The following is a 16,324-nucleotide window of genomic DNA, read 5'->3' as shown; positions in this document are numbered from 1 at the left end:
ACCCCTTCGCGATCGGACCACCGTAGTCGGTCTTTTGTAGTCTCAAAGGTCGTTCTAGAAAGATCCCCCACCATTCGGACCCGAACCAAGCCGTGTCGGCCCCGAGGCCACAGCTTAAAGTTGTTTACACTAACCATTCCAATAAGAACCATAAGTATTTTCTAATATACATAATAAAAGAGTTTTCCTATCATCGTCATGTCGGGTGATGATGAGAGTCAAATTAACACATGGAGATTAGGTATTGATTCAACTCAAAAACTTAAGTCCTTAGGTTACGAACTAAACCTAATATATGTAACCCAAACTTTGATCTAGTCATGTAAGACTATGGTCTCAGTTCATCTTATTTTCTTGTCAACGATGACTGAAGTTGGAATCCTTGTCGAACAACCACAACCTTATCTTCCAGGATTTTTAGCCACCAATGGTGTTGGATCTCAACAGTACAGAAGGATATTTCTGAGTGATTTCTATGACACTTCGGTTTGTAGTAGGAGATCATATAATTGAATCGGACTGTACATAGATTTAAAACAAGTTAGGACATACAGACAACAGAATCCAACCTTAAGCTTTTGTAGCTTTCCAAAACCCTACAAGTACAACTAGTGCCAAAATGACACTCAACTAATGAAGCTAAAAGATGTGAAGCAATTGAGATTGATCTCCAAGTGGTAGAAGAAGACCAAACAAGGATTTAAGGAGAAGCTCTCCCAAAATCCATTCTAATCCTAGCAAAATCTGACATTCTAAACAAGAAGGATCCTAACCTTGTGAATAGACACTTCACAAGATTCCTAAAGTATGAATGTCCATGACTTTGGAATAAGATTTCTTTCTTGTGTTGTGGTTAAGCATGGAGTAGGTTATCCTTTTCTTGGGACGGGTGAGTAGATTCACTGAGGCTTCGGTGTTCAGATCTATGATACTGAGTCAAAGAATAGTTCAATATATTATAAGTGTTTTTCTTTTTGAGATGTTCAATATAATTTTTTTTGGTTTAATCTTAAACCAATAATAACTCGAAAGAACTATACTTATATGTGATCTTTCCCTTTCTTGGTATTAGAGAGCAGCAGACAGACGAGAAGCCATGGCGTATATTTTGCTCCATGGAACCCTGCAAGCATCGATCTTGGAGGCAGACTCCTTACTAAAAGCTCGCGGAGATCGTACTACTCAAAAATCTATTCAAAAGGTATAATTTTCTATCTACAATTCCATTTCATTTCATATGGCATTCTCACGATCCGATTCGACGAGAAAGATGCCAATTCAAACCATGGCTTTTCATTTATTTGATGCTGTCGAGATCGTATCAACTGATGTGTTATGCATGGTGTTATTGCCGCTGTCAAATGGGAGAGCTCCACTTTCTCGAGGAGCAGGCTGTTGAAAGGCTTCTCATGGATCAGGAGAGTCTCATTCTGCCGTCCCAAGGTGGATTAATTGCCTCGTTTTGTCCCTGAATTATGCTTGGATCAGTCGGAGTTGATGTCGATCATGCATACGCAGCTCGTCGAACAGATGGAGGGATTCGGCAACGATGGCACTGCGAACGTCTACGCTACCATCGACCTGGAGAAGGCCAGGGTCGGTCGCACCAGAGTGATGAGCAAGGACGAGCTCGTCGACTCCTTCAGGTGGAATGAGTCGTTCCACATCTACTGCGCGCACCACGCAGCGTACATCATCTTCACCGTCAAGGCGGAGAGAGCCGTCGGGGCGGCGGTCATCGGCAGAGCATACCTGCCGGTGAAGGACGTCGTGGATGGCGCGGCGGTGGAGCGGTGGCTGGCGATCTGCGGCGAAGACCGCAAACCGCTGGAGCGAGGGGCTAAGCTGCATGTGAGGGTGAAGTACGTGGCCGTCGACGCCGACCCGGAGCAGAACTGGGGTAGAGGGATCGCTGATCCGAGGCACACAGCGGTGCCTCGAGCTTTCTTCCCACAGAGGTATGGCTGCAGGGTGAGGCTTTACCAGGACGCCCACGTACCAGACCACTTCATCCCGTGGATCCCGTTGGGCGATGGGTACCACCACGATTACCAGCCCCAGAGATGCTGGGAGGACATCTTCGACGCGATCACCGGCGCGCGGCATCTCATTTACCTCACTGGGTGGTCGGTTTTCACGGGGATCCGCCTGGTGAGGGATCCCCGGAGGCCAAGGGCCGGAGGAGACGCCACGCTGGGGGAGCTGCTCGTGAGGAAGGCCGGAGAAGGTTGTCGAGTGCTGATGCTGGTGTGGAACGACAGAACCTCGCTGGGACTCGGCCCGCTGAAGAAGGACGGCTTGATGGCCACGCACGACCAGGACACCTTGAGCTACTTCAGGAACACGGGCGTGCAATGCGTCCTCTGCCCTCGTAATCCTGACGCCGCGAGTAGCTACGTGCAGGACATTCAGATCTCCACCATGTTCACGCACCACCAGAAGACGGTGCTCGTCGACGGTGAGGCCGCAGGAGGTGGGAAGAGGACGATCCTGAGCTTCGTCGGCGGGATCGATCTGTGCGATGGGAGGTACGACACGCAGTACCACTCTCTCTTCCGAACTCTGGCCACGACCCATCGCACGGACTTCCACCAGCCAAACTTCGAGCGCGCGTCGATCCGCAAAGGCGGGCCGAGGGAGCCTTGGCACGACATCCACTGCCGGCTCGAAGGCCCCGTCGCTTGGGACGTGCTGTGCAACTTCGAGCAGAGGTGGAGAAAGCAGGGTGGAGGGGAGGAGCTGCTACTGCAGCCCGAACGCATTCCATCCATCCGTACGGACCAGTACGACTCTCGCGCTGTGGCGGACGAAGACGCATGGAGCGTCCAGTTGTTCCGGTCGATCGACGGTGGCGCGGTCTCTGGATTTCCCGACACACCAGAGGCGGCGGCTTCCGCGGGGCTCGTCACCGGAAAGGACCATGTCATAGAACGCAGCATCCAGGATGCTTACATTCACGCCATCCGCCGAGCGAAGGAGTTCATCTACATCGAGAACCAGTACTTCCTTGGGAGCTCGTACGGATGGAGTGCAGCAGACGGCATCAAAGTCGAGGACATCGGAGCGCTGCATCTCATCCCCAAGGAGATCTCTCTGAAGGTGGTGAGCAAGATCGAGGCCGGAGAACGGTTCACCGCGTACGTGGTGATCCCGATGTGGCCAGAGGGCATCCCCGAGAGCGAGTCGGTTCAAGCCATCTTGGACTGGCAGCGGAGGACGATGGAGATGATGTACACAGACATCACGCAGGCACTCCGAGCCAAGGGGATTCGAGCGGACCCCAAGGACTATCTCTCCTTCTTTTGCTTAGGCAATCGAGAAGGAAGGAAGTGGCCGGGCGAGTACCAGCCGGAGGAGCGACCGGAACCGGACACGGATTACAGCAGAGCTCAGCAGGCGAGGCGATTCATGATCTACGTGCACGCCAAGATGATGATAGGTAACCATGAACTTGCTTCTGCAGCTTGTGATTCTCGTAACGATTGATTCCTCACTCGTGGTTTCAGTGGACGACGAGTACATCATCGTTGGCTCAGCGAACATCAACCAGAGATCCATGGACGGAGGAAGGGACTCGGAGATCGCGATGGGTGCGTACCAGCCCAGCCATTTGGCATCGGAATGGCAGGCGGCGCGGGGGCAAGTCCACGGCTTTCGGTTGGCGCTGTGGTTCGAGCACATGGGGACGGTCGACGACGTCTTCCTCCGTCCCCAGAGCGCTGAGTGCGTTCGCATGGTGAACATGGTGGCCAAAAGGAATTGGGATCTGTACGCGAGCGAGGCGCTGTTCGATGACCTGCCGGGCCATCTTCTTAGCTACCCCATCGACATCGCCGACGATGGAAAGATCACGGCGTTGCCGGGGTCGGAGGTCTTCCCGGACACCAAGGCCCGAGTTCTTGGGAGAAGGTCCGAGTACCTTCCCCCCATTCTCACCACATGATGCCTCCTTTGTGGATATGTTTGTGTTATTTCAATGGACGAAGACTGAAAACGATGCGACACTCTCCAAACACAGAATCATACAGTCTATAAATCTATATGATTGAATTGAGTAAGACTTATCAGTATTAACATGAATGATTGACACCACTCTTATATTGATTATATGTAGAGCAAAATAGAGTGTTTTATCGGTATACTATGGAGTAAACGGTAATATATAGTGGACATCACCGTGCATCTGCTGAGCAGGTAGTAAAGCAGCACCCAGAAAACAATGATCTTGAATGGATATCCTCCAAGTTGTAATCTTCATCTACCATGGCCTGACACTCTTTTTAACTGTGATTCAAGATTCCAGAACAAGGGATCGAGTTTGCAGATCATTCATTGCTTCCACCGCACTGGTCCAATCGAGGAGAGGAAATGTAACATCTGATGTTAGATGTGGCTATCGAGCAGAATGTTCTGTGACATCTGATGAGGAGTAGTCGATTGGAGATTGATCCCAAGGAGGAACTATATTTTGGTGAGGAAACACGAACAGACTGTGTGGAAAAGAACCAGCAGGCAGTGCATCAGCACTTGCAAGCTGACCGAAGGAACCCAAGGCCGGGGAAGGATTTGCTGCTTCTGCAACCCTCCTACTTCCTGCTGGATATCTTGAAGCACAAGGTAAACTGATTCCACTGTGGTGAGAAGGAAGAAAAAGATACCGATATGAATCTGCTGTAAGAGCTTGCAAAGAATCTTCATTGCATGGCTTTCCACCATATGAATCTTCTTCTCTCTTCTTAGACTCCATAAAACTTCCTGTACAGCAAAACATGTGTGTGCAAAGGCAATGATGTCAGACTTACCTGTGACAGAATGCGATTACTGATGACTTGTTACACATCAGTGAATAGTTGGTGGATGCTTACCAGTTCTATTGTTGTCAAAGGGATTGTTGCAGCCTTCACAGTGGCACAATCTGGAGCATCCCATTTTTGCCTTTAGAGCGACAAGGGCAGAGGAGGGCAACATATGCATCAGACCACATCAAGAAGAAGAACTAATGGCAGAAAGAAAGAATTATCATTGAAAGTAACACCAGACCTTGAAACATTCGCAGTAATTTTTCACGCAATTGGACTTCCTGCAATTGCATCCCGCTCCGTGCCTGGGTGAAGCTATCAAACACTGCCTATTATTCTCCCCCTGCAGAGTTTGCCCGTGAGAGTCTTGTTTCATTGGCCAAAGGTAACAATGCAGGGTTGCAATCCTTACCCCAAGAACACTTGGTTGATCTGTAGGCTGCACAACATTCGGACCAAAGGCATGTGTGTTCTGAGTCTCGATCTCTTCTATTAAGTCAGATATACTTTCCTGGTATTCAGGTCGATTAAGGCAGTGTTGGCACCCACAAGCATCAGAACAATACATCTTCCAGTTGAAGCACTCACAATAGCTACAGGTAGAAGCCAAAAAAAACATTGGATTAAAGGAGATTAAAGAGACTTTTGTTAGAAATATTGTGTGTGCGCCATGAAAGAGATGAGCAGAGAATAGTATGATTAAAGATTAAAAGAATCATACTACATATACTCGTCAATGCTTGATTTTTGACACAATATAGATAAATTTTGATTTGGGTTAAAAATAAACGAAAAAAGGATTGAATCGATCAAATTATAATTTGATTTAACGAAGATGATTCACACCAAGACGGGTAGAGAATCATCCCATAACATCAGAAAAGATGCTGATTCTAATGAAGTTTGAATCGGGTAACAAACAATGTATGTGAGACAAGAAAGTTCGATTCGTAAAATTACTAACAACACTTGATACGGAACAGAGGAAACTTACTGTCTCAAGCAACCGGACTTCTGACATTTACACTCGGGTGTCCTCTTCCTGCTCACGTGAATGCCACGATTGGATTGGAGCGAGAAATTGAAGTAAAACCAGAGATTAAGCTTGACGGAACTTGCCTCTTTCTTGTCGAGTTCATCTGGGTTGGCATTGTAGGGCTGCTACCAGTTGGATTTGCAGAGCGCTTCAGGAGCAAAGAGATGACGAAGTAGTTCTTGTGAATGGTAGAGTCCGTCGATCCAACGATCTCACGAAAGAGGAATCTGTGTACCTCTAAGATAGAGAGAGAGAGAGAAACGTCGAGGATAAGACGCCGACAAGTTTGTTAGTGTCGTTAGGAGTAGAGTCTCACTAAAATTTAACTAAGGGTATTTGTGTAATTAAGATGTTAATTGTTAGGGAGGTTTTGGAATCGGATAATAAATTAGGTTGACTCCTCTTTCTATTTATAATCTTATTTTTTTAGAAATTAATATTTTAAAACTATCCCCTCACTTGTGGATCAACTGATATATTATTTTTATCTTCTTTTTCTTTTTTGTGAAAGGACGAAGTCGGTGAGTGACATCAACGAGCAACATCGATGACAATAATATCGATAGTGAAAAAGAAAAAAAAGAAATTAAAATTGATAATATTACGATTATAAATAGGAAAATAATATTTTATTATTTTTAAAGAATTATCAATAATAAGAAGATTGTGAATAGTAAATAGGAGACTGAATATTAAGTTTCTAAATTAGGGTTAGATGATTAATTAGAGAATGTTCTTATTTATTGGGAAATAAAGTTCTAATTAGTCTTAAAGACTTGATACATTAATTAGTCATAAGAAAAAAATGATTATTATTTATGAACAAAATCTTCACTGAATTACTAGTTTTAATGATGACTTGTATTTGTAGCTAATTTATTCACATTTCATCATTAAAAATATGTAATTAGACAAGGTGATAATGTTATGACAATACACAAAAAAGAAAAAGTCCCTAAAATTGTAGAAAGAGAAGATGTAGAATAATGATACTTCACTGACGAGTTATTTATCAATTGTAATTGATAATATCAATAAATGAAAATTTTAATCTTCTCACTAGTTTTAAGATGCTTTCTGGTGAGGGGTTTATTGAAGTACAAAATATAACATACATACATACATACATACATACATACATACATATATATATATATATATTGTTAAACCTGATTATAAAAAGAAATAATAATATTAGGTACTAAAACTATGGATGGTATAAGGTGATGGGAAGATTTGCTAGTTAGCTACAATAAGAATACACATGGTACTACAGTAGCAGATTTAGTGATCAGTCCCAATGTGTATTCCAAGTTAGCAAGCTAATTGCAACATCAATGCTTGAGACGAGCAACAAGTGACACTAAACGAACGAGGCAGACAATGCACTACGGCTAATAAAAGCAATCAAAAGTAATTTTGTCCATGAAGCAACCACACTCAACAATACTACCACGTATGACAACAATCAGGAGTTTCGCTCAGTGACCATTTAGAGATTGAAATGTTTTCTTTGACGAATTCAACACAAAACATGTCTAATACCTCTTTTTTTTTTTTACTACACATTAATTACAGCAAAAATCTAGTCAAAAATATCATCATCATCGTCAGGGAGAGGTTGAGCAGCAGCTGCAGCTAGCTCTGCTTCATGTCTGGAACACAAGGGTAATCCATATTATGCATCAGTATGTATTTATTGCTCCGAAGTTTAATATTCTCTACTGTCCCTATTGATAACAAAACATTATCCAGGAATAATGACAAGCTTATGGATAGAACTTACTGTTGTTGTGCGGCCAGGTCAATCTGCACCTCCGGAGGAGCAAGGGCAGGTGATTCAACAAAATGGAGATTCGGATCCCTGCCAATAAAATTCTACACTAGATCAATCTTGTATCAACATCTCGTTTGAAGATTTAGCCAAAGAAAACTGTTCTTGTTAGTAGTTACCCTGCAAGTTTCCTAGCAAGATAAAGGAATGGCTTCTCAAAGTTATAGTTGCTCTTTGCTGAAATTTCATAGTATTGAAGGTTCTTCTTCCTGTGAAATGTAACTTGTTTCGCTTTAACCTGCCTATTCTTCACATCTACCTTGTTACCACAAAGCACGATTGGAATATTTTCACAAACCCTGGTTTCCAACAAAATGGAAAATTAGGATATTTTTCAAATAAAAGGGAACAAGATAACATAAAATAGTTTGTTTTCAATCTCATGAAAAGAACCTGCATAGATCACGATGCCATGTTGGGACATTTTTGTATGTTAACCGGGCAGTGACATCAAACATGATAATAGCACATTGGCCATGGATACTGCAGCAACAGAATAGTAGACACTATCAGAATGTGTTGAAAGACAACTCTTATCCATACACAAGCATTTAGGAATAAGACAGCAGATAATTTTTCTTGCACTGAAGCACACCCTTAACTGCAGTAGTTCCAAAATTTACAAATATTTTTCTTGCATTTTTTACTCGTTAATCATTGTTATTGGATGATCAATCTTTTAATTTTTTTTCTTTTACTTTGATTTTATAATTAAATACAAATATATAAACAAAAATGTTGAATATTTTTATGACAAAATGCAAAAACTTACTCATTTTTCATTTTAAAAATCATATAAATCTTTTTTAAGTACCACTGCTCACCCTCCACCAAAAAAATCGCGATAACAAACTGTTTGAAATCAAGTCATAGGGCCAAACCAAAACTAAATAAAACTTCAATCATATATGCTGAAATTAAATGAAGGATATTCCCAAAGACCAATAATACTGCAGCTCCTTTTGAAACAAAATATAACACAAATTTTAATGTAAAGAAAAATAAAGGAAAACAATAACCCGACGGCTTTTAATAGAATAAAACTAAAGGGGAAAAAGGCCTCAGGCAATATGATAACAGTGCCTCAAGATGCATTACATAATCATCTTAACAAAACCTCAGACCACAGAATCATTTCGTAAGCAGGAAGAGACTCGAGAGGCACCTCTTATAACAATGGTATATACTGATCATTCATGATCTGTGGTAACTGCTATAGGTTATTATCACAAACCACATTTTTCAACTTGGTGGACTTCTGTAACACAGAACACATGTAGCTCAACTAAGAAAATCTAAAATCATTTCTAAAAATATCGATTAATGAAATTGAAAATACTATTTTTAAAAACCCAGACCGTACATTGGTGAGAGCCCATGGACCGAGCTGCTCTTTTCCATAGAATTATTTCCAAAATGCTATTTGCTACCATTTTCAACAACCTTCCAAAGTTACAAGTTAGAAAAAGTTTCCTTTTGGTATATTATAAATTAGCTAGAAAAGACACATATACTCTTTATATATACTCTCCATCTTCAACCCAGTATCTTCCACCCCAATAATTAACATTGTCCCTCCTCTAACCACTATATTTACTTCTGATGTATTATTTATATTTTTACAAAGTTGTCTAGCGAAAAACAACTTTGAAAGCCAAATGAGTAGGAAAATTGGATCATCCAGTGCAATTTACAGAACCATCCATTCCTCAAAACAGAAAGACAAATCACACTCCAGAAAATTAAATAAATAGCATATCTTACTGAAAATGGGCACTGGTGGAAGAAAATGTCTCATTTTGCCTAACAACTGTAGTTTTCCACAATATGAAGTTGACAACAGATAGATTAGAAGAAGACTACAGAATGCACTCTACCATTTAATGAGAAAGAAGCAGTGAGAAGAAGAAATAATATGAAGCTAAAAACTTCTTTCAATCTACAGACAAAGTCACAATTATAGAATTAGAAAAAAAAAAAAGAGACAAAGACTTACTAGTAACCATCTCTGAGGCCACCAAACTTCTCCTGGCCAGCAGTATCCCAGCAATAGAAGCGGATCTTCCCACAGTTGGTAAAGAAATCCAATGGATGGACCTCAACACCAATAGTGGCTACAACAAACAATATCAAATACATCAGCAACCATAAATGGCAAAAGAAAAAGTAGAGGCATACACGGTCACTCCCACAATACTCACGCTCATACTTCTTCTCGAATTCACCAGTAAGGTGTCTCTTCACAAACGTAGTTTTGCCTACATCATAGGGCAAAGATAGGAGATGAGAAAAATTCCAGTTTTGAAGTACAACATTAGAGAATTCATGACCGCAAAAAGATCGCAGGACGAATAGCTACAGACATGCTTGCAACACATGTCAGACTATAATTCTTAATCAGGAATCATAAACAACGACTCCGAAAAAGAAAATGAGATACGAATGAAATCCATGATAAGAGAAACCCAGAAAGGGAAGGATCAAACATGATCCGCTCACCTAGTAACAAACAGATCAGGCGCTGTCAACAACAATCGAACAATGGAAGCAAGAAAAGGGAAAGAAAGAGTAATATCCGTTATACACAAGATCGCATGAGAACAACGAAAAAGATCCGGTCAAAGCTTGCTACGTGAATTATACGTTCACAAGGTAAAACAAGAGATGGAAGCGGTCACCGGTTCCGCCATCGCCGACGAGAACAAGCTTAAAGTTAGGGTAATCAACGGTCTGCTGATTCGGCAACGCCTGCAAGCGAAAACGGCGAGCAAAACATCAAATCCCACGAAAAAAAGCGAAAAACGTGGTTTGGACACCTACCATCCGATCGCTTCCCACAGAGTCGATCGGGTTGAAGAGAGCAAGAATGCGGAAAAGGGCCGAAAGGGCCGGCCTTACTCGGCGAGCATAAACCCTAGGAATGAATATTTCTCGAAGCGTCAGAGAGCTTTAGAATGACGCGGGCATTCTGGCCGTTGGATTGGGATCGACGGCCACAACGACGTGATCAAACTCCGATGATGGGACGAAGCGGGATTGGGTTCATCGATTGCTGGATCGGGTTCGGTCAGAGTTTGAGTTGGGTTGGGCTCGATTCATGGAGGCTTTGGGTTCTTACGGTACATCCACAGGTCGATACAGTAATGGGTTTCAGACTCGTCTCCATCGAATGAGATAGGTATGCACGCTTCTGCTCTGAAGCGAACAGTTCTTTTCCGACCATCGGAAAGAAGCTTACCGGCTCTGATGCCGACGGTGGGTGCTCCTCGTCGGTGGCTCACGACGCATTGGAACTCTTCGTAGAACACTCGGTGGTACCGTTGTGAGCATGCAAGCATCATTCGTAGGAGACTTGGTAATACAAGTCCACGCATCAATTAAATTACACCCGACATAGGCTACATCTTACATGCACAAAAGCAAGTACTCGTTTACTAAAATTGGTAAGAGTACAATACAGAACATATATTCTTGCTCGCCGGATCACCCGACACAGCACCCACATATAGGCTTGGTAATAGGAGGAGATGGTTTGGTCATGGCGCCACACCTTCTTCTTCTTCTTCAATCTCCTGCTGACACGGTAGGTGTCTCGCGTACGTTCCCAGTATTAGTTAATGATTATTGCGTTATGCTGGGGAAGGAAGCAATCGACGCGCATTAATGTATAGCGGTCCACTGCCCCTCAGCGGCGGAGCGCGCGGGGGCTCCGAACGCTCAACAGCGAGACGTCGTCCACCACCGGACCACAGAGTGAGCCGTCGGTCTTGGTGTGGTAGAAGGTGCTGAGGAACACGACGCGGGTGCGCTCCACCGCAGCCGTGAACCGAAGCACCGCACGCTTGTACCCGCCGGTGCCCTTGGACTCGTACGGGATCTTCACGGTGCCACGGGACGCGAATGCCTCCACCACCATGGAGCCCACGCAGCCGTTGCCCGCGTCGCCGACCGAGAAGGTCAGCGTGTAGACCTTCCCCGGGATGGTGCGCGCCACCTGGGCGAGGGCGCTCTCCTTCCCGGCCACCAGCTCCACGGCGCGCTTGCCATGGGGCACCGAGAAGTGGTCCGAGTCGATGTACTTGACGGCCTTGAGGGACTCCACCATCCATCCGGGCAGGGGTGAGTGGTCATCCTCGATGTTGGGTGGAATCAGCACGCCCCATGTGGTGTTGGGGAAAACGTATGGCCCTTCCTCGAAGTCACGGTTCTTCAGCAGATTGTCTGCGCCCATGTCGAGAGAGAGGAAGCAAAGCATATTCCTACATGCATGCATAGATGAAGCGTAATATTTAAGGATCATGGGCTTACCTCTGGTGAGCCTGGGCGGGTAGAGAGTTTTGATGGCGACGGAGTCGATGAGGGGGCCGCAGGCAGGGTCCTCCTCGACGCCGGGATTGTGGATGACGAGGTGGACCACCTCGAACAGGGCACGGAAGGCCCAGGCGTAGGAGTCCCAGCCGACGCTGCCGTACATGGTCTGGATGGGGAGCATGCCGGAGTCGGGGGTGACCGACACGTTGAGGCGCTCGTCCTGGGCGCAGGTGCGGGCGGCGCTGAAGGTGATGGAGTAGTACATGCCCTTGACCACCGTGAGCTTCTGCTTGATGGAGGCCTCGTTGCCGAGCCGGACGGCGTACGCCCCCTCCGGCACCACCAGAAGCATGTCCCCCTGCTTGTGCCCCGACTCGATGTACTCCACGAAGCCGGAGATCTCCCATTGCGGGATGGCGTAGCGGCCCAACACCTGCGTCCCGTTCATCTCCGACGCCTTCGGCGTCGCCTCGAAGTTCCCATTCGGCAACAAACCTGCACGTTCGATTGCATGCCGCGCTCATCATTACACATACGGATTAGATTACAGGGAGAAAAAGCTGGATCAGATCGACGCGTCTACGTTGTTTCTTCGTTTAGCCAGGGGTTAGATCTGGAGTTGAGAGCTTGAACAGGCCTGACATGAGCAGGCACGAGAGCTGTGGTGGCTACAGAAAGATGAATTCACCATTATTTTGATGCCGACCCATGTGAACCCTTCAGTAGATCTATCTGTCAAAAGTACAGGTGGTGACAGCGCTCAGCCCCTCGCTCGGCCGGACTCGTAACGCAATTGTGGCTCGCATGAAACACATATCGAGCGAAGTTGTCAGATGTATTCATTGCTCCAGCTGCCAACGGAGCCCGCCTCTGTCCACGCCATGACTGCACCGTACTTACCCGTCGTTCTCTGCTCCGCATCTGTGTCGGGACGACGGGAATAACTTCAACGCACGCCAACGATTAACCCCCACGGTAAATTAAGGGCTCGATGTAGCAAATGCTCCAGACTTATCGTCTACGATCTACAACTGTTCGAGCTAAGAAGCCCCTAATTGTAGCGTACATAGGGCTAATCAGGGAGGGAGAGAGAGAGAGAGAGAGAGAGACTGGAGAGCTAATTTGAAGCTGAATCAGAGATGAGAATCAGATATCAAAGCAGAAACAGAGTGTATGTGGACCGGCTTTAGGTACATACCGAGAGACATGGATCGTATCGAGGAGTAGAAACAAGAGGAAGGAGATGACGACGAAAACTCACCGTCAGTCATGGCAAAGGCAATGTGAACCGCGGAGCACAGCAGCAGAGCCAGCGCAGCGCTATGCATCATTTCCTTCTTCGCGTCACGGAGAGAGGGAGAGAGAAAGGGGAGACGAGAGGAGGAGGAGGAAATGGATGCGCCGTAGAGGGAGGGAGGGAGGGTTTTGGCCTTTTTAAGGTGGGGCGAGCAGCAAAAGGCCCTCTGATGTTAAATCAATATCGAGAATGCCACCCTCGTACCATTCTTCGCTCAATCAACTGGCGTTTGCCACGTGTAAGTGGCCCGCCGTTTTGAATGCCGCTCTCTGGCGCGCGGCCCCGAGAAGACGACGCCCTCCGCCATCTGGGCCGCTGCCGCATGACCTCCTGCGTTCGCCACCGCAGCTGCGGGCGGACGCACGCTGGCCCCCGGTCACGTGGTCAGTCTCCCCGGTCGCGGTCACGCGCCAGGCGTCTGGGGAAAGGGACAAGCGTAGTTCCGGCAGTCACGCATCCATCTGCCATTGCTCCCTCACTTAGACCGGCCTAATCGAGCCGGCCACCGGCCGTTGGACCGGCTTGGCTTTGCCCTGGGCGTAAGAGGCATCGACGCGATTGCACCCTCGGGGTCGGTTGCAGGAGCGAGTCGGCCGGTGCGTTCCACGAGAGAAGGTCGTCATCTTATCGGACCGAGGAGTATGGGCATGCATACAACACCCCACAACTTGGTTTTCTTGGCCACTGAGTTGGCTCCATTCCATAAGATAATGCACAGTGATTGAGGAATCATAGTCAAATAGATCTCCTTAGATCCTCCACGTATCTCTTTATAATTCTCCGGGAATAATCTTCAACTTTAGCCAGCATGGTACTTGTAGAACAATTGAGATAGGGTCGGAAGATTCTTGATCCTTGTAGAGAAACTAGTGAAGAAGCTCCCTGTGGAATATGTATACCCAATCATTGGTCTTTCAGCTTTTAACTGAAGTGTTCGTCCAAGCCAAAAGAAAACTTGACAAGCAGTCAAATTCCACTGATGTTTGCACACACCATCGTACGAGTGAATCGGTGCAGCTGCCACCCATCGTGGTCTGAAATAGAAGTCCCATAGAACGTATCACATGCAGGTCTCTCTATATTATCCATCAGAGAGAGGGAGAGAGAGAGAGACACCGGTCTATTAAGAACACGTTGGCGAGGGACACCCCACGAGTGTATGGGTCCGAGCCATTTGAAGGCAAGGATTTGATATCTCGGCAGAAGCTTCGCTGGGTGATGTGGGCAGGTTTTCGCAGTTAATTGATGCACCGCTTTAACTCTGAACACATCCCCAATCAAAGCATGTTTTCTGGACTGTTCTGCCGACTGGTGGCGTGGGAATGGGGTGACCTAAAGGATAGATTAGAATACGATAACATGCGCCCGTGGATGTCCGTGATCTCCGGTGGGGGTCACATGAGGCGTTTCCCTTCGCCGAGCACACAGTCGCAGGAGGAGGAGGAGGAGGCGGAAACAAGGTGGCCGGCGGATGACAGTCAAGGTCGATCCATGTTTCACCGCTCCGCTGATGGAGGACGGAAAGGCCAAGCGTTTCCATACTGTTTAGGTGCGCCGCCGTCGTCATGGGCATAACTCTAAGCCTGAGGGGACCGATCGCCAACCCCCCAAAAAAATGCCACCTTTGTCTTTGGCGACTGCGGCTCCAACTTCGCTTTGGAGAGTATCTAAGCATTAGTGAGCAGCGACTACCTGTGTCGCTTTTAGTCCTTTAGTTTTCAGCCGTTGATTATTCTATATATATATATATATATATATATATATATATATAGAGAGAGAGAGAGAGAGAGAGAGAGAGATCTGTTATGATTAAAAAATAATACATGCATGATTATTTTGATGAACTCTCACATGAGCATTGTGTCAATAATTCTTTTTGATATTGATATTTATGTCAAAAAATATTTTAAATTTAAAATTATATTATTTTAGATGATATTATAAAGTTAGGCTGATCTATTCACTCTAAGATAATCATTAACACTAGGCTATATTAATATATCGCTCGTTTAAATGTAATTAATATAATCAAGAGATGGATAAAATAAGTTTGATTCAAAAACTCACAAGGATTATTTAATGAGTTCTACATGATGATATTTCTAAGAAAAAAACTTTATATAATATCATTCATGGACTTTTATTTGTCAAGTCTAGTAAACTTTTCATTATTTTCGATAGCTTACATACTATCTCGTAACCACTAACTATATTCTATGTCAAGAGTAATCATCATATTTGATTCATAGATCAAACATAGGGAAGAAATAAAAGATTTCTCAAGTGTTCCTCATAGATCATTGCTTGATGGATCCATTCTTAACGTGCATTTGAGTGAATAAGAAGCTGTGAAATTGAGTATTTGATAAATAATAGTCGAATATTGTATTTTAAATGTACATTGACGTAAATGTTGCTTAATAAAATTATATTTTAAAAATCTATTAAATATTATATGATAAATTTATCATTTTAATATTTTAAATATGTATTCAAAAGTAAGTATATATTTTTTAATAAGTAAATAAATAAAAATAAATAAATGAATGTATAAAATTTTATAAAAAAATTTATGGCTTAGATATATAATAAATAAAAATATAATCATACATTATTTAAAAAAATAAAAAAAAATAAAAATTTATAGAAAATATAAATTATCCTAGTTTCTCACTAAATAATGTCAAATGTAACCAAAGAAATGGCATCTATCTATGATGAAGACCAATGCATAAATAAGGAAATAATTATAATCCCTTTTTACATCCAAAATATCATACTTCGATGCAAAATCTCGTTGCCGACATCATTCCTTCTTTTCAATTATGGATAAGAATACATATGACATTATCAAATGGAATTACAGTAAATCTCACAGTTCCCTTTGTAGATTGAGATGCACCCACACACACTCTACTGTTCATGAGATGACAAGCTTGTCGTTTTAGTCGTACAAAACCGATAGTGAAACGCAGTAAACTTAAATCTTTTGGAGGTTTTGTACTTCAGTGATGTGAGGACAGTTTGCTTGTCGATCATTCACTTCA

At 44.3% G+C, this 16,324-nt stretch overlaps 3 protein-coding genes across 5 annotated transcripts; 1 reads left to right on the top strand and 2 right to left on the bottom strand.

The window, feature by feature from the left end:
* Positions 1-1,081: 1,081 nt before the first annotated feature.
* On the top strand, positions 1,082-4,180 carry LOC103985666 (phospholipase D alpha 1-like). Of its 2 annotated transcripts, XM_009403439.3 has the most exons (4): positions 1,082-1,201; positions 1,369-1,443; positions 1,519-3,439; positions 3,507-4,180. In XM_009403439.3, the coding sequence occupies exons 1-4, from the start codon at positions 1,097-1,099 to the stop codon at positions 3,941-3,943; spliced, it is 2,538 nt and encodes an 845-aa protein (XP_009401714.3). In that variant the 5' UTR covers positions 1,082-1,096; the 3' UTR covers positions 3,944-4,180. The 2 variants fall into 2 exon arrangements, with proteins under 2 accessions (XP_009401714.3, XP_064990818.1); XM_065134746.1 differs by having other exon boundaries at positions 1,195-1,443; positions 3,507-4,177.
* A 3,019-nt stretch (positions 4,181-7,199) lies between these two features.
* On the bottom strand, positions 7,200-10,594 carry LOC103985685 (GTP-binding nuclear protein Ran1B). Of its 2 annotated transcripts, none has more exons than XM_009403479.3 (8): positions 10,490-10,594; positions 10,348-10,417; positions 9,871-9,927; positions 9,666-9,783; positions 8,063-8,152; positions 7,789-7,968; positions 7,622-7,713; positions 7,200-7,490 (listed from the first exon to the last, which is right to left on the bottom strand). In XM_009403479.3, the coding sequence occupies exons 1-8, from the start codon at positions 10,490-10,492 to the stop codon at positions 7,474-7,476; spliced, it is 627 nt and encodes a 208-aa protein (XP_009401754.2). In that variant the 5' UTR covers positions 10,493-10,594; the 3' UTR covers positions 7,200-7,473. The 2 variants fall into 2 exon arrangements, with proteins under 2 accessions (XP_009401754.2, XP_009401746.2); XM_009403471.3 differs by having other exon boundaries at positions 7,622-7,699.
* A 485-nt stretch (positions 10,595-11,079) lies between these two features.
* On the bottom strand, positions 11,080-13,399 carry LOC135628197 (BIIDXI-like protein At5g11420). Its single transcript, XM_065134747.1, has 3 exons — positions 13,242-13,399; positions 11,978-12,475; positions 11,080-11,890 (listed from the first exon to the last, which is right to left on the bottom strand). The coding sequence occupies exons 1-3, from the start codon at positions 13,309-13,311 to the stop codon at positions 11,355-11,357; spliced, it is 1,104 nt and encodes a 367-aa protein (XP_064990819.1). The 5' UTR covers positions 13,312-13,399; the 3' UTR covers positions 11,080-11,354.
* Positions 13,400-16,324: the final 2,925 nt, after the last annotated feature.

Source organism: Musa acuminata, chromosome BXJ3-1, assembly GCF_036884655.1.
Source record: "Musa acuminata AAA Group cultivar baxijiao chromosome BXJ3-1, Cavendish_Baxijiao_AAA, whole genome shotgun sequence".
Taxonomy (NCBI): Eukaryota; Viridiplantae; Streptophyta; class Magnoliopsida; order Zingiberales; family Musaceae; genus Musa; species Musa acuminata.
This window is presented reverse-complemented; position numbering and strand designations above follow the sequence as displayed.